The sequence below is a fragment of the Phoenix dactylifera genome, unplaced genomic scaffold (assembly GCF_009389715.1).
Source record: "Phoenix dactylifera cultivar Barhee BC4 unplaced genomic scaffold, palm_55x_up_171113_PBpolish2nd_filt_p 000222F, whole genome shotgun sequence".
NCBI classification, from domain to species: domain Eukaryota; kingdom Viridiplantae; phylum Streptophyta; class Magnoliopsida; order Arecales; family Arecaceae; genus Phoenix; species Phoenix dactylifera.
In genome coordinates this window covers 797,703-820,758 of record NW_024067730.1, presented here as the reverse complement: position 1 = coordinate 820,758, position 23,056 = coordinate 797,703, and the positions used below count along the sequence as shown (strand labels likewise).

Genomic DNA, 23,056 nt, shown 5'->3' with positions numbered 1-23,056 from the left:
GGTGGTTGCTGGCGGTTCCTTGCTGTTGTGGCCTTGGCCTGCAGTTTTGGATGTTGGCGGTTTCTTGCTGTTGGCCAAGCTTTGGCTACTGCAGAGGCTGAAGTTGGCTGCTGTTGGCACTTGCCTCTGCAGAAGATGGAACCTGCTGTCATGGCCCGGCGCACTGGCTTTGCCCGTGCCGCGCGCGGTCTGGCGGGCTGCGCGTTGGCATGGGCAAACCAGGCGCTGCCTTGGTTTTCCTTCGCCTGACCTTCTGGTTTGTGGTCGGATCCCTTGGCTGCGTTGGTTCTGTCAGTCTGGCCGCTGGGCGCATGGGCTGGGCGCATGGGCGCTGGGCGCATGGGCGCTGAGCGTCTGGACGCCGGTCGCCTGGGCGCTGGGCGTCGGGGCGCTGGTCGCCTGGGCTCTGGGCGTCTGGGCGCTGGACGCCTGGCGGCTTGCCGGTTGCTCGATGTTGGCTCCCGCGCGCGCATGGGCTCGGTCGGTTGGTGGTTGGTGCGCTCGGGCGGTTGCTGTCTGCAGCGCATGGCACGCGCGCGCGCTGGCGCTGGCGGCCACGCGCCTGCGCGTGCCAGCGGTTGCCTGCCGTTGCCTCTGGCGCGTGCGCGCGCCGGTCTTGGGCGCCAAGGGCCCGCGCGCGCTGCCGGTTGCCGGCCGTTGCTCCAGGCCTGTGCGCGCGACGGTCTTTGGCGCCAAGGGCCCTTGCGCACGGCGCTCCCTGGGCGCGCGGCGGTTGCCGCCCGTTGGTTGCCTCTTGCCCGCGTGCCTGCTGTGCCTTGGCGCGCGCGGCCCGCTGCTGTCGGTTGGCCCTCTGTGGCTTGCGCGTGCCTTGGCTTGTGCTGGGCTTGCCTTGGCCGCGCCTGTGCCCGTCCGGATATTGATGGCTTGCTGGTGTGCGCGCGCAATGGCTTGGACCAAAGGCGTCCAATCCTTGCGCGCAGCTGGAATTCTGGTTTGGCCCTGCCGGCCAATGGATTTGCCTTGCGCTTGGTCCTTGTGGCCTGTCGGATGTCTCGGTTGCAGTGGCGCCCCAGCCGAAGGTCTGCGGCCTTGGGCGCGCCACTGCTGTGCCCAGTCGGTGTTGCCAATGGTCCAGCCCTTGCTTGCCAAGGATGGCCGAACCTCGGTTGTGCCCCAAGGAATGAAAGAAGGCCTTTGGGCGGACATGAGCCTTGCTCTTGCTCCGCCTTGGCCTTCAAGATTTGGCTGATTTGGTGAGGTGAATTAGGAGGAACCTCACCACCTAGTAGATCCAGACTGTAGAAATATATCTGCATAACTACACTTGGATTCCTTCCAGATAATCAACTGATACCTAACATTCAAAATAGAATCACTAGAGAAGAATCAAAACACTTGGAAACCTGTTGCACTTGCTATATCACAAATAATTCAAAATAGAAGAATCTAAACAGAATCAAAACAAAATTCATCATTCATTGTACGACAAAGGCATTAGAATATATCATAATGTACACCAAAAGTATCACAACGTATTACAATCAAAAGTATCACGATGTACACCAAAACAGAATCCTCTCTCCTCTCTACCATAATAGCTGTAGGACAAACATACTGTCAGACACCATGTATACAAGAACATAATGATGGCTATGAGGGTGTTGGCTGGAAGACTGCTGCTGGCTGTGAGGATGATGGCTGGGAGGTTTCTGCTGGCTGCAAGGGTGATGGCTGGGAGGTTTCTGCTGGCTGCAAGGGTGATGGCTGGGAGGTTTCTGCTGGCTGTGAGGGTGCTGGCAGGGAGGCTGCTGCTGGCTGGGAGCAAACAGCTCTCTTCTTGGATGGTCTCTGAGAGCGAGGAACCTCTCTGACCTGAAACAATAAACCAAATATGAACCATTAGTCCATTACAGTAATAGTGGCTGAGTGACAGTAATAGTAATACTTGTTCTCTCTCTTTTACCACCCACTTGGCTGCTGTCTCAACTAGATTAACTAGATCTACTTCCCTGAACCTTCCTCTCTACCTTCTCCTTCCTGGACCCTCTGCAAGTGCTAAAATTATGCCCCCATTGTAGGCAATTGCTACATTTCAGTGAGACGCCCTTTCTTCTAATTCTAGTTGAATCCTTTGGCTCATACTCTTCCTTTTTTCTTGTCTCCTTCGGCTCATCCATTGATAAAGGAGTATTACTTTTTAGAGTGGGAATAATTCCAAAAAAAGAGACTAAAAAATGTACAGTAAAGCAGTCTGCCACCTTGATATAGTTGGAGATTAGGAGAGATAAGACAGGTTTTCAAGAATTTTCACATAATTGCGTCAAAATGTCACCAAACATCATAATCATTTTACCATTTTGGATTTGAGGCATAATCATTTATGAGGAGAATGTCATTGTATTCTCCCCAATAACTTTTATTTTACTTGCAGTTTTCTTTTAGATTTGTTACATCTTGATGGAGCACTAGTAAGCATTCCCCTTTAAATTTTTTATGGCTTTTCCTGTTCTTTCCAAAAACTTCCTAAAATGTAAAAGACATTATTCATATTCATAGGGAAGGTAGTAGGATTGTTGGTACCCATAAACTAAAGTGCCAGCTAAGGATATCATGGGAAAGTGATACAGGATGATCAATCATTTGAAGAAAGCAAGAATGAAGGTACGATATATTGACTAGTATAGAATATGCCATGTCGCATGTTTTATAATTTAATACGACCACTAATATAGTCAAATTACAACTAAAGAATAGTAAGCCTAGTAAGCTTAGTGGCACGTTCAGTGGGATCTTGTGTAGTCATCATCACATTGGTTCCAATAAGACGCTGTGTAACTACCATCATGCCATTGTAAAAGAAAGTCAAGAAAGTAGCTACAAAGAAAGTGGCCGTTGTGCTAAGGCCACTCGTGGAGCGGTATGAATTATTTACAGCTTCAATAGCGGAATGAGTTAAAAAGCTTGTTCCTATAATAAAAAGCTGATATGTTCAACCACAGTCCATTGCCGTATATCCTGTCGAAGAGGAAACTGATCCTATCCTTCTGGTGGATTAATCAATTTTACATGGAAGTATTGCAGTTCCTGAAAAACCCGAATTTGAGGTTCAACCACAGTCCATTGCAGTTTATCCCGTCGAAGAGGAAACTGATCCTATACTTGTGGTGGATGAATCAATTTTACATGGAAGTATTACAGTTTCTGAAAAACCCGAATTTGATGTTTCAGCTCATCAAGAGGTAACTGCTGAATATTATTCAATAGAACTCTTGGAATTCATTAATCAAGGGAGCACAAAAATCATGCCAGCAAGGTTACGTCAAATTGAACAGTCAAAGGATATTTCAGTCAATACTTGGTTAATATTTGAGATTATTGGTCATAGTGAATTGTAGAAGATTGCTAGTGAAGTTAGCAAATCTATGCCGAGAATAATTCTTGACCGCTTGTCCAGGAATAAAGAGCAAAATTTTAATAGCTTTACAGCACCAACAATTTGCATCACAAGGATTAGGGGGAAACCTTATCAAGGGGGGCGACCTTATCAAGGGGTGCATTTGGAGCTTCTCTATGTGATGCATACTCTATATGCCAAGAGGCAGCATGACAATATAGACATCGCTTTGGCCTAATACCCAGCAATATATATAATTAAAGATCCTCATGTGGATTATGGATAATATGGGTCTCAATATTATACGAAAAGCTGCTTGAAGATCGAAATGATAAATTCGATTTGAAAACGAACTAAATAAATAGTATTATATATTATCTAGTTAGGGATTTCACAAATGTTTTGGCCAAAAGGCCAGTACAAATGATAATGCCTTACTATGATAGTTTCCATTCTATAGGCCTTTCAAATTTTTAGTCTCTTCCACTCTTTTTGGAAAACATTGGATGGCGGTTCGTAGGATACTCTTGCTCTCTCTAGGAGTTATAGTTTTCAGTAGCTGTCAGGAGTTATAGTATTATATATCATCTAGTTAGGAGGAAGAAAGATAAGCGTCGAGAGAAAGATGCAATGCCTATTTATGGAGATAATGTGTGCCTTATTAGAAGATAAACCAAAATCCCCATTAATGCAGAAGATAACACCGGATCTCTATGGACACGGAAGATCCTTTGAGTAATGTGTGGGCCATTCTAGTCCATAAGAGTATTCTGTGAAGGAAGACATATGGCAAATCGAGATTATAATTGCGGGATTTTATTCTACAAGTACCGAAGGGATGATGACAGACATTCAGTTGGTCTCTTGATCATTGGCCAACAAGATGTGACGAGCAATGTTTGCACCCATCTTAGCAATCTAGGTGGCACCAAGAGCAGGTGCCACTTGGATCAAGTTTGATGATTCATAATCGATGAGGGTCATGTGACTCTTGCTGAACTGGATAGAGTTTAGCCGTAATAAATTTCACCAAGTGTGAATGCACAGATAGAAGAAAGAGGGTGAGAGCTCAAGATCTATCCATGATCAACTCCAATACATATGAGTAGATCGAGATGATCAAAGCGATCTTAGAGATACTTCCAAGTACAAGAATTGTATTATGGGCTCAAAATAGAGACGACCAATACAAGTCATGTTAGGATAAGCTAAAACTGATGATATATGGCTATCAATTTGATGGTTAATATACTGGAAGATAACTAGCGTCAGTTATTAAAGCCGTTAGATGTAGAGGCCATGCATGGGTAGTAACTACCGGAATGGACAATTATTATATTTTAGTAATTTGTACTCTGTATTAGGATCCTTGGACAATCAAATCAATATATTTTATCTTATCTTAGTTTTCCATAGTTCATACCTTAGGAGTAGCGCTATAACTTAACTTAGATCTATACTACCTAGCCAAGCACTTGGACTCATGCTATTTTTTATCCATCCTTCAATCACCATCACCTTGCTTGTTGATCCGATGCTAGTGACACACTCGGAAGCATCTACTCTCACCATTTGGTCTGTTACCACTAGAGGTGGGCATTGGGCCGGGCCGCCCATGGCCCGGCACGGCCCGGCATGAAGCGCTTGCTACAGTAACGGGTCGTGCTAGGCACGGCTCATAAAAAGGAGCCGGGTTGGGTTAAGAATTTCTGGCCCGCGGGCCGAGCCCGGCACGGCCCATAAGGGCCTGGGCTGGCACGATTCGTAGGCCAAGCACGGCACGGCCCGCGGGCCAGCCCGGAACAGCCCATAAGGGCCTGAACCAATGGACAGATGCGGTGCTGGCGACACGGGAGGTGTCGAGGGAGACGTCGTCGCCGCGGGAGACGACGGAGAAGTCGTACCTGCCGGTGCCAGTGGAGGCCATGGTGGCGATCCGGCCCTTGGCAGTTTTGAGCGAGGATTTGGGGGTGTAGGTGAGGAGGGCGTGGTACTGGAGGAGGGTGACGAGCTCGGCGCTGGAGAGAGAGTGGAGATCGGGGACGCCGGAGGCCTTGAAGGCCTCGTCGTTGGGGGCGAAGAGGGTGAGGCCTTTATCCATGGCGGACTGGAAGATCTTAAGGACACCAGACGAGGCGAGGAGGGAGGCGAAGGTCTTGCAGCCGGCCTTCTCGAGAAGGGCGGTGAGGTTGGAGGAGGCGGCGGAGGGGGCGGCGAGGAGGCCAGGGAAGATGATGGGCGCAGATATCTCAAGGACAGAGAGGTTGTAGGGGACCTCGCGGACGGTCTTGGTGTAGGAGTCGAGTTTGGAGCCATAGGCTAAGCCTGGCACGGCCCGTCTGTCCATGGCGCCCGTGCCAGGCTTAGCCCGATGCCCATCTCTATTTACCACTCTCTTCTGGCACACCCAAACAGGACTCCACTAACAGGTCTCATGGCATGTCCAAACGAGAAGGAAAGCACACCAACAGAAATCGAATTAAATTAATGAAAAATAAAAAATGAAGTAAAAAGCTAAAAATATAAATAAAAATATACAAAAATAATAACAAAGTAAATATGAAAATGTAAAATACTGACAATTATAATAGTATAATGATTGTTACTTAAAAAGTTCATCATATAGCTATGTAATACAATAGAAAGTCCCCCAAAAGAACTATTGTGATTGGTAACAAAATTTTCCTTAGTTAATAATTAATATAAAATTGATATATTTTGGTAAATAGCTAAACAAATATTAGCATTTAATTTAATATTTCTTTTCCAAGCATTCCTTTGTTTTGCTTTCAAAAAAGGGATTAGAATCCTGATTCTATCTCCCCGTCTTCTAGTCATGTTCCATTCCAATTCCAATTCCAATTCTTCATTCTTGTGAACCAAACATCAGAGTGGCTTTGGGATTTGAAGATAGATTCCAGAATTGATGCAATGCCTAAGAGACTTGAGCTATCAATGTGAGAACCTTTTACATTACCTTGTGCTACCATATTTTATTAAAAATCATCATATTAAATTACGAAAAAATATTGATATGAGCATTTTCATTTTTTAAAAGCTGTTTTGTGGATTGTTTTGGTTCTGCTAAAATGGCATTGACTAATTCTAACTAAGATTTACTGGATCCGTATTACTTAAAAGGCCCATTTAAATTTGAAAACAAGCAAACAACACTTACCAGCATGCAAAGGCTATCACATCCACTTGCTAATATATGTGCTGGATTACCTTTTACTGAAAGATGGGAAGATGAAGAGCAAACAGAGTAACATATCAAAGTGGTTGCATTAAAAAGCTTCAGTAATTTCCACAAAGTTGCCATTGCAAAATATACCTGGGCTGGTTTTTGTTAAAAATCAAGAGGATTCACACTCACAAATTATTCTATGGAAGAAAAGTGGAGAGGATTTTAGGCACACATGAATAACTTGTATTCCACTTATTTTTTCTTAAAAAACAACTAGAGTACATGGATATTTATAGGCATCATTAGATGGTCTTTTAACCTTTCTAATTGAATTGGTCATTACACCATTCATAACCCCAAATAAATCTCAAATAACTCCCTCTAAATAAATCCCTTATAACTCTATGTAACTCCCACATGACTAAAAACCCAAAAGACATGTAACTCCCATATGACTAAAATGCAATTACAAAATAAAACCATAAGTTACTAATATTAAAAAACAAGTTTAATAACCAACACCCTCCCTTAAACTTGGTTTTGCAACTCCAAGCAAACTCCTTAACTTGCAAAATGTTTCACTCTTGAGGGGCTTAGTGAAAATATCGGCAATTTGATCTTGAGACTTCATGTACTAGAGCTTCACTTCCTTCTTAGCCATATATTCTCTAATGAAATGATACTTTGTATCGACATGCTTGCTTCGCTCATGAAACACCGGATTCTTGGCTAATGCTATTGCTGATTTGTTGTCCACAAAAATCTCCGTTGGTTCTTCTTGTAACATATGAAGCTCCTTCAACAAATACCTTAGCCAAATAGCTTGACAAACACAACTTGAGATGGCAACATACTCCGCTTCACAAGTAGAAAGTATCACAATAGGTTGCTATTTTGAAGACCATGTAAAAGCCGCACTTCCCATAAAGAAAACATATCCCGTCGTACTTTTTCTTTCATCCACATCTCCGGCCCAATCACTATCACTATATCCAACAAGTGTGAAGTTATCAACAAATGAATAGATTAGACCATAATTAAAGGTACCTTTGATGTAGCGGAGAATTCTCTTGGCCACCTTCAAATGGGATGAAGTAGGAGCTTCCATATACCGACTAACAAGCCAACCCCAAATAGAATATCCGGCCTTGTGCAAGTTAAATATCTTAAACTTCCAACAAGACTTTTAAAGAATGTAGGATCTACCTTTTCTCCATCTTCATATCTTGATAATTTGACTCCACATTCCAGGAGGGTGCTCACCGAATTGCTATCATCCATCTTGAACCTTTTGAGAACTTCTTTAGCATAACCTTCTTGAGAGATGAACATTCCATCTTCCATTTGCTTCACTTCAATGCCAAGGTAGTAAGCCATAAGGCCAATGTCCGTCATCTCAAACTCTTGAGACATAGCTTGCTTGAATTCTTCAAACATAATAGAATTGTTGCCGGTAAAAATCAAGTCATCTACATACAAGCAAACCACGAATATATCTCCATTATCATTGACCTTTGTGTAAAGAGCATGCTCATAAGGATATTTGGTGAACTTGTTGTCTTGAAAATACTTGTCAATTTTGGTATTCCAAGCTCTTGGTGCTTGCTTCAAGCCATACAAGGCTTTTTTTAATTTCAAAACTTTGTCTTCTTGCCCTTTCACAATATATCCCAAAGGTTGTTTCACATAAACCTCTTCTTCAAGAAAACCATTCAAAAAAGCGGACTTCACATCCATTTGATGGATTCTCCAATTGTTTTGTGCCGCCAAAGAAATAATTAATCTAACAGTTTCCAAACGAGCAACGGGTGCAAATACCTCATCATAATCGATCCCAGGCCTTTGGTTGTATCCCTTGACAACAAGTCTTGCCTTGTGCCTCTCGACTTCTCCTCTTGAATTCTTCTTTGCTTGTACACCCATTTGACTCTGATTGCCTTTTGCCTTTCCGGAAGAGTGGTGAGCTCCCAAGTTTCATTCTTCTCTATGGCTTTGATTTCTTCATTCATAGCATCTCTCCACTTCTTGTCGTGAGTTGCTTCTTCAAAGCTTAGAGGTTCACTACCGGCAAAAAGACAAAAAAGTGTTAAATCACTTAATCTTTTCGTTACCTCATCCATGGCATCATATATGTCTTGAAGACTCCTTGTGCCTCTTGGTCCTTCACTTGAACTTGCCTCACTTGATGATGGAGATGATTGCACTTGAGCGGATGATGGAGGTGTTGAAGGTGGAGAAAGGGGCTCCACCTCTTCAAAGAAAGGAAAAAAGTCATACTCTTCTTTTGGAGAATTCCAATCCCATGAACTTGCTTCATCAAATTCAACATCTCTACTAGTGATGATCTTGTGACTTCTTGGATTGTACAACTTGTAGCCCTTGGACCTTGCATCATAACCGATGAAGACCAATTTTTCACTCTTGATATCTAGCTTGGAGCGCTTTTCATCCAGCACATGTGCATAGGCTATGCTTCCAAAAACACGCAAATGATAGACACTTGGTCTTCTTCCACTCCATGCTTCTTGTGGTGTTTGATTTGGCACACTCTTAGTAGGACACCAGTTGGATAAGTACACTGCACAATTAACGGCTTCGGCCCAAAAATCTTTGGGCATATTCTTGCTTTTTAACATACTCCGAACCATATTAAGGATGGTTCTATTTTTTCTCTCCGCAACCCCATTTTGTTGCGGGGATCTTGGAACCGTTAAAGGATGGTGAATTCCATTTTCTTCACAAAAATTTTTGAAAGCATTTGATGGGAACTCACCTCCTCTATCGGATCGTATAGCCTTTATATCAAAACCACTTTGTTTCTCAACAAGTGCCTTGAATCTTTTAAATGCTTCAAACACCTCCGATTTTTCTTTAAGAAAATACACCCAAGTTTTCCGGCTAAAGTCATCAATAAATAAGAGAAAGTACTTGTTCTTACCAAAAGATGGTGGATTGAATGGACCACAAACATCTGAATGAACAAGTTGTAGTGGTTCTCTTGCTCTTGTGCTGGCTTCTTTTGGAAAGCTTTTCCTTGATTGCTTGCCAAAGAGACATCCTTCACAAAGTTGATTTGGGTGGTCAATAAAAGGCAACCCATTCACCATATCCTTCTTGGCCAATAATTCTAGCCCATCAAAATTCAAGTGCCCAAGCCTCAAGTGCCAAAGCCAATTTGGATCTTCAACACAAGCTTTCAAGTATTTAGCAACAACGATTTGAAGGTTGAGCAAAAACATGCGGTTTCTTGTCATTTTAACTTTGGCCACTAAACTTCCGTTTTGATCTCTTATCGAAAGACTAGGATCTTTCATTTGAATATCATAGCCTTTCTCTAAGAGTTGTCCTAAGCTCAAAATATTATTTTTCATGCTTGGGCATAGAAAACATTAGCAATAAATTGATGATCACCATTTCTCAAGCGAATCAAAATTGTACCTTTCCCCTTGATCGATACTTTGGAAGAATCTCCAAAAACCACATTACCGCTTGCAGTTTCATCCAACTCCACAAATTTGCTTTTGTCACCGCACATGTGGTTGCTAGCCGCATTGTCAAGATACCATAAATCATGATCTCCATTTTTTTCTCCTTTGCATGCCAACAACAAAGTTTGCTCCGTCTCTTCATTTTCAACATAGTTAGCTTCTTCGGTATTTTGAGAAGAACTTCTACACTCCGAAGCAAAATGACCATATTTTTGACAATTATAGCAACGAATTTGAGATTTATCATACCTCCCTCCATTTGATCTCGAATTGTTTCCTCTTCCACGTCCTCTTGATTGATACCATTCTTGCTTCTTTTCTTCTTTGTTGGATGATCCACGACCACCTCTTCCTCTACCACGTCCATTTCTACGTCCACGACCTCTTTCGCCTTTCCAACTACGATCTTCTTTTTCTTTCAAAGAGACTTTTGTTTATAACATTTGCTCTAAAGTCCCTTGTTTCTTGACAACCTTCTCTTCATGAGCTTGTAGTGACCCCATGAGTTGATCGATTGTCATGGAGTCTAGATCTTTGGACTCTTCAATGGCTACAACAATAAAATTGAACTTGGGATCCAGTGAACGAAGGATTTTTTCAATAACCCTCGTATCACTCACATTTTCGCCGTACCTCCTTAGTTGATTTACGACGGTCAACACCCTTGAAGAGTAATCCGAGATTGATTCGGATTCTTTCATATGTAAGGCCTCAAATTCACCACGCAAAGATTGAAGACAAATCTTCTTGACTTTGTCAACTCCTTGATAGGAGTTTTGGAGAATCTCCCAAGTTTGCTTCGAAGAAGTTGCATTAGCAACTCGTTGTAGCATGCCATCATCCAAACATTGATGGATGATCATGATGGCCTTCCGATCCTTCTTTCTTGTGGCTTGTAAGGACTCCTTTTGAGCTGGAGTCAAGGAATCTTCATTCTCCGATTCCATGTAGCCTTTGTCAACGATCTTCCACAAATCTTGAGATCCCAAGATTGCCTTCATACGGATACACCAATTTTCATAGTTATCCTTGGTGAACCGCGGCATAAGAAACGGAAGCATTCCATTTGCCATCACTCTTTCTCACAAGAAAAGTCTTGGCTCTGATACCACTTTGTTGGAAATCAAGAGGATTCACACTCACAAATTATTCTATGGAAGAAAAGTGGAGAGGATTTTAGGCACACATGAATAACTGGTATTCCACTTATTTTTTCTTAAAAAACAACTAGAGTACATGGATATTTGTAGGCATCATTAGATGGTCTTTTAATCTTCCTAATTGAATTGGTCATTACATCATTCATAACCCCAAATAAATCTCAAACAACTCCCTCTAAATAAATCCCTTATAACTCCATATAACTCCCACATGACTAAAAACCCAAAAGACATGTAACTCCCACATGACTAAAATGCAATTACAAAATAAAACCATAAGTTACTAATATTAAATAACAAGTTTAATAACCAACTGTTTTCTCAGAAATGATGACCATTTGTAACCGTGCTACCCCAGACAGCATGGCATAATCCATAGAAACTACTGAAACCAAATGACAAATAACATAGGAAGAGAGTATCCTTATAAGGGAATGATATTTCTAAAAACTCAAAATTACTTAGTTCTAATTGACAGCAAATCAAGAGAAGTGAAGACAATTACAGCACTATGGAGTGAAAAATTAAATGACTGTTTCCCTATAAAAGAGTGTATCAGTTTGTCAACAACCGAACACGCACCATCTTGGTGCAAACTGTATAATGAATCATCCAGATAGGCAAGTTATATGCGAAACTCTGCCGATGGAAGGATAAAGCCTAATCAACATTGCAACCTTCACAAAATTTGTGATAGAATGCTGTCACAAGTAATATTCCATCTATAGATACTGCACTGGAGAACAAAAATAAGAATTTTATAATGCGATGGAAAAGAGATATTACACCTAATCTGAAAGTAGATAGATGAGAATTTCAAGATCCTAGAAGTAGTTTAAGGAAATTATCCGAGGTGAGAAGAATATGGTGTATAATGGCATAATAATTATAGAAATAGCATCATTTTGGGTGGTCTTTTTGAGGATGATAGTGGTATTTTGATGATTAATACAATGATTAAGAGTATATTACAAGTTAATTCGATACATCATTAATAAGTCTGTCACTCTCGATACATTAGTATAATGAGATTAAGATGTATTTCAATGATTATTAATGAGATAAAATTTGTGATAGGAAAGAGATAGTGAATTCTAAATTCTAATTCGGCAAAGTTTCAAGTGAAACATACTTTTAAGTGGACAATAGTAATTTTCATTGTTTGGAGTATGTAGCACTACCATGACATATATTCAAAATTGTTTAAAGGTTATTTCATTGATTATATGGATGAATCTAACCTTAAGTTGCAGCAAAGTGTGGATTGAGTCGACCCCAAGATTGATTGAGTCGATTCCGGCACATCAAGAAACCATCTGGCACACTTCTGCAAAAATGGCACGGATGAACAGTACTTGGGTCGACCCAAGAAAAGGATGAGTCGACCCAATCCTCAAGCCTCAAGAAAACAGTTCTCTGGAAACCCTGAGAGGGTCGACCCAAATGAAACTTGAGTCGACCCAAACTTGAGTCGACCCCAAGTTAACATGAGTCGACCCAAAGGCAATGACATTCAAAAATAGGTTCTCTGGAAACCCTGAGAGGGTCGACCCAAGTGAAAGTTGAGTCGACCCAACTGAACCTTGAGTCGACCCAAGTGAAGGAAGGCTGAAATGCAAGGTTCTGTGGTTCTGAGAGGGTCGACCCCAGTAAAAGTTGAGTCGACCCAAGTGAAAGTTGGGTCGACCCCAGTAAAAGTTGAGTCGACCCAAGCACGGGCAGAAGCATAACGGCTAGTTCTGCAGAAGTACTTTTTGACCTCCCAACAGTGAGTAACGGCTAGTTTTTGAATTCTAACCATTGGGGCTTGTCCAATGGATGAAGGAAACTATTTAAAGTGACACTATTCATCAGAGGAAACATCCTTTTGAAAAATATCAAAGCTTACACAAGAAAGACAAGTGCCCTAATCTTCTTCATCCAAGTGCTTCATTCAAGAGTCAAAAGAAAGTGGTTGAGCAGATTCCAAGAGATATTAAGAGCTCCATCCACCCTTGAAGAGTGAAGCATTCTTGACAAAGAAGAGAGAAGTCTCATCAAGCGATAACTATTCTCTAAACTCTTCTTTGTAGCTTATATATGTTATATATGCTCATCTAGGAGCTTCAACTTTCTTCTTTCTTTTTATTAATCACCTTGTAAAAGTTTGTTGGTAAGCCCGCAAAACCAACGGTGTAGGTTTATTGGTGAACCCGTAAAACCAATTGTGAAGGTTCGTTGGTGAGCCCGTAAAACCAACATAGGTTCTTGGTGATCCCGGAAAACCAAAGTGTAAAGGTTTTTGGATTGTGAGCCCGGAAAACAATCCAACTGTAATCCACGGGATTATAGTGAATTCCCAAGGGGTCGCTTGGGGAGTGGACGTAGGTGCTTAGGAGAGCACCGAACCACTATACTTCTTGTGTGTTTGTATTGTACATTGTTCTAATTTCACTCACTCATCAATTGACAGAGGTAAGAAGAGAAACCAATTCACCCCCCCTCTTGGCTTGTCACCTTGGGCAACAAGTGGTATCAGAGCGAGGTGCTCATATAGTATTTGTTGATCTCACAATCAAGAGACAAAGATCATGACAACCCAAGTGGGATGTTCTATGAGTGAGGGGCAATCCACAAATAAACCTCCTCTATTTAATGGCACTAATTACACATACTGGAAAGCTAGGATGAGGATATTCATTCAAGCTCTAGACTATGAAATGTGGTATATTATAATTAGAGGACCTCACACACCCACAATTAGTATAGAGGGCACTATCATTCCCAAACCAGAATGGATTGGAATGAGAATGATAGAAGACTAGCACAATTAAATGCTAAAACAATAAATGTACTTTACTGCTTACTAGATGTAAGTGAATTCAATAGAATATCTACATGCATCTCCGCAAAAGAAATTTGGGATAAACTTGAGGTCACACATGAAGGAACTAATCAAGTTAAGGAGTCAAAGATAAACATATTAGTACATAAGTATGAGTTGTTTAAAATGGAATCCACTGAGTCCATAACTGAAATGTTTACTCATTTCACGGAAATCATAAATGGGCTAAAGAGTCTAGGAAAGTCTTATACTAACTCTGAATTGGTGCGAAAAATTCTCAAGTCTCTACCAAAAGTTTGGGAGGCCAAGGTAACCGCAATTCAGGAAGCAAAGGACCTCAATACACTGCAATTGGAGAAACTTCTAGGATCACTCATGACCCATGAGTTGACTATGAGGCAAAATTCAGAAGATGAGGTCAAGAGAAGAAAGACCATTGCCCTAAAGTCTACCACTCCAAAACAAGAAACTGAATCGGAAGAATCTGATAATGATGATGAACTTGATGAAGAAGGAATGGCTATGCTTGGAAGAAAATTCAAAAAATTTATGAGAGGTAAGAAGAGATTTCATAAAAAGAAACCCTTCTTCAAAGGTAGCTCAAGCAAAGAAAAGGGTAAGGACAAAGAGAAAGAAAAGAAAACACCAATTTGTTATGAGTGTAACAAGCCCGGGCATTTTAAGATAGATTGCCCGGAATTAAAGTGGATGGCAAGGAAACTTAAGAAGAAGAACTTCATGGCTGAATGGAGTGAAAGTGAGGAGTCAAGTTCGGAAGAGGAAGATCATCAAGAGACGGCCCAAATCTGCCATATGGCCAATGACGATGAGGTAGATTCTGAACTTGAATGTGATTTTACTGTTGATGAATTACATGATACATTTTTAGAACTCATGGAAGAACACAAAAAACTGATCAATAAAAATAAAGTTCTAAAAGAAGAAAATCAATCCCTTATCAAAGATAAGCTGAAACTATCTAATAATTATGAAACATTAAGTAGGAGACTCACAAATGAAACCAAGAATATAATTGCTGAAAATGTCAAGTTAAAAGAAGATGCTGAAAAATATAAATCCTTAGTAGACAAGTTTACACTTAGCTCAACCAAATTAAATATGATTCTTTATAGTCAAAAAGCTGTATATGATAAAGCTGGATTAGGATATAAAACAAATAGAAAACAAAAATACTTAAAGAACATATTTGTAAAAGCTAAAAATGAAAATATAACTTGTCATTGTTGCAATAAATTAGGACATAAAGCATATGAATGTAACTATAGAAAGTCTAGCTACAACAAATTGAGTAACAATTATAAGCTTAAATCCAAGAAAGTTGGGTTCCAAAAGGAACATCAAGTACTAACCCTAAAGGACCCAACTTAGTTTGGGTACCTAAAGCTCATTCTTGATCTTGATTGCAGGGGTGTCTTGCAGCTAATAAGGTGGATAAACGATAGTATCTAGATAGCGGCTGTTCAAGACACATGACCGGTGACGTAGACCAATTTATCACCTTGGAGTCTAAGAAGGGTGGAGTAGTAACCTATGGAGACAATGGAAAAGGGTTTATCATTGGAAAGGGTAAAATTTTCATTACTCCATCTACCTTCATAGAAAATGTCTTATTAGTTAATGGTTTGAAACATAACCTACTTAGCATAAGCCAATTTTATGATAAAGGGTTTAAAGTCACATTTGAAGCATCAGTATGCATAATCACAAATCCTAAAGATAATAGCATTGTACTTATAGGACAAAGGCAAAGAAATATTTACATGGTAGATCTTCATGAATTAGGCAAGAAAAATGGATTATGTTTAATTACTAATGAAGAAAAGAAAAATGAAACAAGTTGGCTTTGGCATCGTAGACTATGATATGCTAGTATGGATTTAATATCAAAACTAGTCAAGAAGGAATTAATAAAAGATATGCCAAAATTGATCTTTGAAAAGGACAAAATTTGTGGACCATGCTCATTAGGAAAACAAACAAAATCATCCTTCAAATCAAAGAATATAGTATCAACGACTAGGCCTTTTGAACTCATACATATAGATCTATTTGGACCCACTAGAACTGCGAGTCTAGGAGGGAAGAAGTATGGACTAGTTATAGTAGATGATTTTTCAAGATATACATGGGTTTCATTTTTGGCACATAAGAATGAAGCATTTTCAGCATTCTTGAAACATTATAATAATATCATAAATGAAAAGAAGCTCACCTTAATAGCAATTCGAAATGATCATGGAACTGAATTTGAAAATCAACACTTTGAAGAATTTTGTAATGAAAATGGTATCTCACATCAATTTTCAACACCTAGAACGCCTCAACAAAATAGGGTTGTTGAACGGAAAAATAGGACCTTGGCAGAAATGGCACGCACAATGTTGTGCGAGTCAAATCTTCCAAAGTACTTTTGAGCTGAAGCTATAAGCACTGCTTGCCATATTCTAAATCGGGTTTTAATACGACCTATAACCAAGAAAACTCCTTATGAACTTTGGAAGAATAAGAAACCAACCGCTAAATATCTTAGAGTATTTGGATGTACATGTTTCATTTTAAACAATGGCAAGGAGGATCTAAGTAAATTTGATGCCAAGTCAGATGAAGGTATCTTCTTAGGATACTCCACATCTAGCAGGGCATACAGAGTGTTTAATAAAAGAACTCTTGTAGTCGAAGAGTCAGTTAATATCATATTTGATGAGTCTGATAGTGAGTCTGCTAGGAAAGAAAATATCCTTGATGATGATGCAGGAATTATTAACTTTGAAAAATTGAATCTTGATGACGTGCCGAATCAAGATAAGAAAAATGATCGCGTGCCACCACAATCTCAAGACTTGCCAAAGGAATGGAGATATGCATATGGACACCCTAAAGACTTAATCATTGGTGATCCATCTCAAGGGGTAAGAACTCGATCCTCTCTTAGAAATTTAAATGATTATCTTACTTTTGTTTCACAGTTAGAACCTAAGACTTATAAAGAAGCTGAAAAAGATACCAATTGGATAAATGCTATGCAAGAAGAATTAAATCAATTCAAAAGAAGTAATGTATGAACATTAACTGAGAGACCAAAGCATAACTCTGTAATTGGAACAAAATGGATCTTTAGAAATAAATTAGATGAAAATGGGGTAGTTATAAGAAATAAAGCTAGACTTGTAGCTAAGGGATACAATCAAGAAGAAGGGATAGACTTTAAGAAAACATATGCTCCCGTGGCTAGATTAGAGGCTATTAGGTTACTTCTAACTTTTGCATGTTTCATGGATTTCAAGTTGTATCAAATGGATGTAAAAAGTGTCTTCTTAAACGGTTTTATAGAGGAAGAGGTATATGTAGAGCAACCTCTTAGTTTTGAAAATCATGAATTGCCAAATCATGTGTTTAGACTACATAAGGCATTATATGGACTAAAACAAGCACCTAGGGCTTGGTATGATCGACTAAGCAAATTTCTACTGAATAATGATTTCAATAGAGAAAATGTAGACAAAACACTTCTTCTTAAAAGAGAAGACAAAAATCTGCTAGTGGTACAAATATATGTAGATGACATAATTTTTGGTGCCACAGATGACAATCTTTGCAAAGAGTTTGCTAATTTAATGCAAGGAGAATTCGAGATGAGTTTAATGGGAGAACTAAATTTCTTTCTCGGGTTACAAATCAAACAAACTAAAGAAGGTATCTTCATTCATCAAACTAAGTATACAAAGGAAATATTAAAGAAGTTTGGGAATGAAAATCACAAGGGAGTAGGCACCCCAATGAATCCCACTAGTAAGCTAGACAAAGATGAGAAAGGAAAAAGTATTGATATGAAGCTTTATAGAGAATTAATTGGATCCTTACTCTACCTTACTGCTAGTAGACCAGACATAGTGTTTAGTGTGGGAATATGTGCTAGATACCAATCAGATCCTAAGAAGTCACACTTAAGTGCTGTTAAAAGAATCCTTAGATATTTAAGAGGAACTACAAACATAAGATTATGGTACTCAAGAGACTCCTGTCTAGATTTGCTTGCCTTCTCAGGTGCAGATTTTGCTGGATGCAAATTAGATAGGAAGAGCACTAGTGGAACATGTCAATTTTTAGGAAATAACTTAGTATCATGGTTTAGCAAAAAACAGAATTCAGTAGCACTGTCAACGGCTGAAGCTGAATATATAGCTGCCGGCAGTTGTTGTGCTCAAGTACTATGGCTTAAGCAACAACTAGAGGACTATGGAGTTAAACTAAATAACATTCCTATAAAGTGTGATAATACTAGTGCCATCAACCTTACTAAAAATTCGGTTCAGCACTCTAAAGCCAAACACATTGAAATAAGATATCATTTTATTAGAGATCATGTGCAAAATGGAAACATATGTATTGAGCATGTATGTACTGAGAAACAATTAGCTGACATATTCACAAAACCTAGATAGATTTTGCATGCTAAGGAGGGAATTAGGCATATGTGATCCTTTTGATTGAGGAGATATAAAAAGGAGCAAGCCGTATCATGATACTCTCCTCCCATTTCTAAAAACCCATGAAACATTAGTCAAACTAGTCATCTATAAATTTCTAACTCATGTATCATTGTCCCAGTAAGAATTTGTAAGGATTGGAAGAAAAGAAATTTTTTTTTAAGGGAAAAGGAAGAGAAAGAAAAATTTCTGAACTTGGGTCGACCCAACCAAGAATGGGGTCGACCCAACGTTGAGTCGACCCAAGAAAAATCTAGGGTCGACCCAACGACGGGACCCCACTGTTAAAAGGGGGACCCGTGAGCTATCTAGGGCACTGTATTCTCTTTGTCCTCTTCCGAAAACTCTATTCTCCACTCTCAAATCTCTTCCAATCATCTCCAAATAGTAGATTAGATCAAGATCTTGAAGAAATGGGATCCAAAAGAGCCGTAGCCAAGCGATCCGGGAGGGTTTCACGGACCACCCGTGCGGATAGAGTTGCTACAGAGCCTTCTACAGTGTCTCCACAAGGTGAGACACATGTAGAGCCTCCTCCTCCCTCCCCTTCAGTCCAACTTGCGAAATTTGCGGGGAGACCAGTTACCACGGAAAGATGGATCCACTCCGAGTTTTTGGATCAAGAAGGGTTCCGTTTGGGGGAATGGATCCGAAGGCAATGATGGGAGTATCTTTGCTCCCTAGATGTGGTGATCTACCCAGGATTGGTTCGTGAGTTCTATGCCTTCCTGAAAACTGGAATGGGAGGGCTTATATCTGAACTCCGAGGGGTAAGGGTTAGGGTTTCAGAAGAGAGTTTGAGTGAGTTGCTTCATCTCCCCTGCGAAGGAGCAACTCCAGAAAAGCCCGAAAATAAGTTGAGAGCCTTGCAGTTGATTCTTGAGAATGAAGACTTTGATTATTCAGAAAATGTAATAGCAAGCTCTCTTTCAGCTGAAATGAGGTTGTTGCACAACTTCATAGGTCGGATTTTATTTCCGAAAAGCGGAAGATTTGATCTCATTTCTGAGCGAGACCTGGTCGTCATGGAGCACATTATTCAGAGCATTTTCCTGAACCTCCCAGCTATGATACTCAGGCAGATGAGAAAGGTCATATGCAATTCCAGAGTCTCCCTGCCTTATGGTATGATACTCACCCTGATCTTCCGACAGCATGATATATCAGTAGAGGGAGAGATCTCCAGGCATCTACTATTCACTGACACATACACTGCACGATCCCTTATTCGCATGGGTTATGAGAAGGTGAACGGGCAGTGGGTACGTGCAGGAGCTGGGATTCAGGGTGATGCACCAGAGATTGGAGACCCCATCCCTGAGGATGAGGAGCCTACGGATCATCCTACAGCACCTTCAGAGGCTGGACCTTCGTCATCTGTTCCTGCGGGATACACAGATGAGTTTTGAAGTAGGATGACTGAGCTTATGTCAGCTCAGACGAGGACTATCACTGATGGACTGACGAGCAGATTGGATATTATGACTGCTGAGATTAGCGATCTTAGAGAGCAGATAGAAGCTCTACGGAGAGAGAGAGAGGTTCATGGACCATCTGTGCCCCAGGCAGCTGAGTCAGAGATTTCGGCACAGAGTCATCCAGCTCACCGAGCTCCACGCCAGACTCAGTCCCATCAGGCTCGACCTCCCCTCGCCACTTATGCTAGGAGGATGAAGACTAGATCACAGCCATTAGATACCCTCTAGGCTGATATTAGCATTATGATTAGAGCCTAGGATATGTATCTAGTTCTCATATGTATTGTGTTGATCATGTACTTTGTACTTTGATTGAGGAACATTGTATTTGTTTTATTTTGACATTATTGTACTACAATGTTCCATTTTGATCCATGAAATTGAAATGTTTGTTAATTATTGTGTCTACTTATCTATTCCCATGCACCTATTTGATGATAACTAAAAGGGGGAGAAGCAAGGAAAGAGAAATAAGTTGACAAACAAGTTGAAAATTATAATAGGAAAGGATATACATTTAAAGGGGAGCAATTTGTAACAATGAAAATGTTAAAGTCTAAGATTTAAATCGAATTTCAGAATTTGGCACATAGAATTTCAGAATTTGGCACATACCTTTCACACCTCGATACATAATCTGAAACTCATACTTTATCTCAAATTTTTGAAGTTTCATCTTTAATGAAATATAAAAGAAAGGGGGAGTAATTCAAAAGGTCAAATTGGAAATATTTGGATGAAATAGGGGGAGACTTCACTCTCAAATTTGAAAAGCTGAAAATCAGCAACTTGAGCCCTTCTAAAACTAATTTTAAGATAAGTATCAATAGGCTCATACTCAATATTTTGTAATCATCAAAAAGGGGGAGATTGAGGATGATAGTGGTATTTTGATGATTAATACAATGATTAAGAGTATGTTACAAGTTAATTCGATACATCATTAATAAGTCTGTCACTCTCGATACATTAGTATAATGAGATTAAGATGTATTTCAATGATTATTAATGAGATAAAATTTGTGATAGGAAAGGGATAGTGAATTCTAAATTTTAATTCGGCAAAGTTTCAAGTGAAACATACTTTTAAGTGGACAATAGTAATTTCCATTATTTGGAGTATGTAGCACTACCATGACATATATTCAAAATTGTTTAAAGGTTATTTCATTGATTATATGGATGAATCTAACCTTAAGTTGCAGCAAAGTGTGGATTGAGTCGACCCCAAGATTGATTGAGTCGACCCCGGCACATCAAGCAACCATCTGGCACACTTCTGCAAAAATGGCACGGATGAACAGTACTTGGGTCGACCCAAGAAAAGGATGAGTCGACCCAATCCTCAAGCCTCAAGAAAACAGTTCTCTGGAAACCCTGAGAGGGTCGACCCAAATGAAACTTGAGTCGACCCCAAGTAAACATGAGTCGACCCAAAGGCAATGACATTCAAAAATAGGTTCTCTGGAAATCCTGAGAGGGTCGACCCAAGTGGAAGTTGAGTCGACCCAACTGAACCTTGAGTCGACCCAAAAAGGTGTTGAGTCGACCCAAGTGAAGGAAGGCTGAAATGCAAGGTTCTGTGGTTCTGAGAGGGTCGACCCCAGTAAAAGTTGAGTCGACCCAAGTGAAAGTTGGATCGACCCCAGTAAAAGTTGAGTCGACCCAAGCACGGGCAGAAGCATAACGGCTAGTTCTGCAGAAGTACTTTTTGACCTCCCAACAGTGAGTAACGGCTAGTTTTTGAATTCTAACCATTGGGGCTTGTCCAATGGATGAAGGAAACTATTTAAAGTGACACTATTCATCAGAGGAAACATCCTTTTGAAAAATATCAAAGCTTACACAAGAAAGACAAGTGCCCTAATCTTCTTCATCCAAGTGCTTCATTCAAGAGTCAAAAGAAAGTGGTGGAGCAGATTCCAAGAGATATTAAGAGCTCCATCCACCCTTGAAGAGTGAAGCATTCTTGACAAAGAAGAGAGAAGTCTCATCAAGCGATAACTATTCTCTAAACTCTTCTTTGTAGCTTATATATGTTATATTTGCTCATCTAGGAGCTTCAACTTTCTTCTTTCTTTTTATTAATCACCTTGTAAAAGTTTGTTGGTAAGCCCGCAAAACTAACGGTGTAGGTTTATTGGTGAACCCGTAAAACCAATTGTGAAGGTTCGTTGGTGAGCCCGTAAAACCAACATAGGTTCTTGGTGATCCCGGAAAACCAAAGTGTAAAGGTTTTTGGATTATGAGCCCGGAAAACAATCCAATTGTAATCCACGAGATTATAGTGAATTCCCAAGGGGTCGCTTGGGGAGTGGACGTAGGTGCTTAGGAGAGCACCGAACCACTATACTTCTTGTGTGTTTGTATTGTACATTGTTCTAATTTCACTCACTCATCAATTGACAGAGGTAAGAAGAGAAACCAATTCACCCCCCCCCCCCTCTTGGCTTGTCACCTTGGGCAACACTCTTAGATAAACAATTGAAGTCAAACATACGAAAACAATACAATAAATGAGAAGAAACTACTGGTATGAAATATTAGTTATTTCTTCCCATTTAAATCAGTCAATCCAGTTCCAAGGGAAATATATCCCTTGAAGCAAAAAGAAAGGAGGCACTGTGTGAGAATATGTGCTATGAAGGACAGTAAAAGAAAAGAAGGCATACCACTGACATCGTAGCTGAGAAGAACATAGAGTGCAGATAAAGTAATAAAAAATCTGTAATGAAAAACTTTAATAAAAAGAACTAGGGCAGGGCATCAAGAAAGTTCATATTGAAAATTGGAAATTAAAATAATATGAACAGATATCAATAGTTAACAAATGAAAAAACAAAATTGAGCTCACACCAACAAGAATAGGTGGGTGTATGCATGAGACAGAGGAGGTGCAGTAGTGGATAACAATGTCAGATATGTGACATTGTTGTGAATACAAATAATTATTAAAATATTTATATGAAAAAAAGGAGCATTAACTATTCATGCTCAGTTGCCATAACTATAACAATGGGTCAACAAGAAATAACCCAAAGCCGTCCAATGTCTTT

General features: G+C 40.1%; 2 protein-coding genes across 2 annotated transcripts; both read right to left on the bottom strand.

Annotated features, from left to right (window-relative positions):
• Window positions 1-1,419: 1,419 nt before the first annotated feature.
• On the bottom strand, window positions 1,420-5,888 carry LOC113461325 (fasciclin-like arabinogalactan protein 8). Its single transcript, XM_039117445.1, has 2 exons — window positions 1,925-5,888; window positions 1,420-1,833 (listed from the first exon to the last, which is right to left on the bottom strand). Exon 1 carries the CDS (start codon window positions 5,700-5,702, stop codon window positions 5,055-5,057), a length of 648 nt encoding a protein of 215 aa, XP_038973373.1. The 5' UTR covers window positions 5,703-5,888; the 3' UTR covers window positions 1,420-1,833; window positions 1,925-5,054.
• Window positions 5,889-10,464: 4,576 nt separating this feature from the next.
• On the bottom strand, window positions 10,465-11,103 carry LOC103697381. The gene has a single exon (XM_008779221.1). It carries the CDS (start codon window positions 11,101-11,103, stop codon window positions 10,465-10,467), a length of 639 nt encoding a protein of 212 aa, XP_008777443.1.
• Between the last annotated feature and the right edge of the window lie 11,953 nt (window positions 11,104-23,056).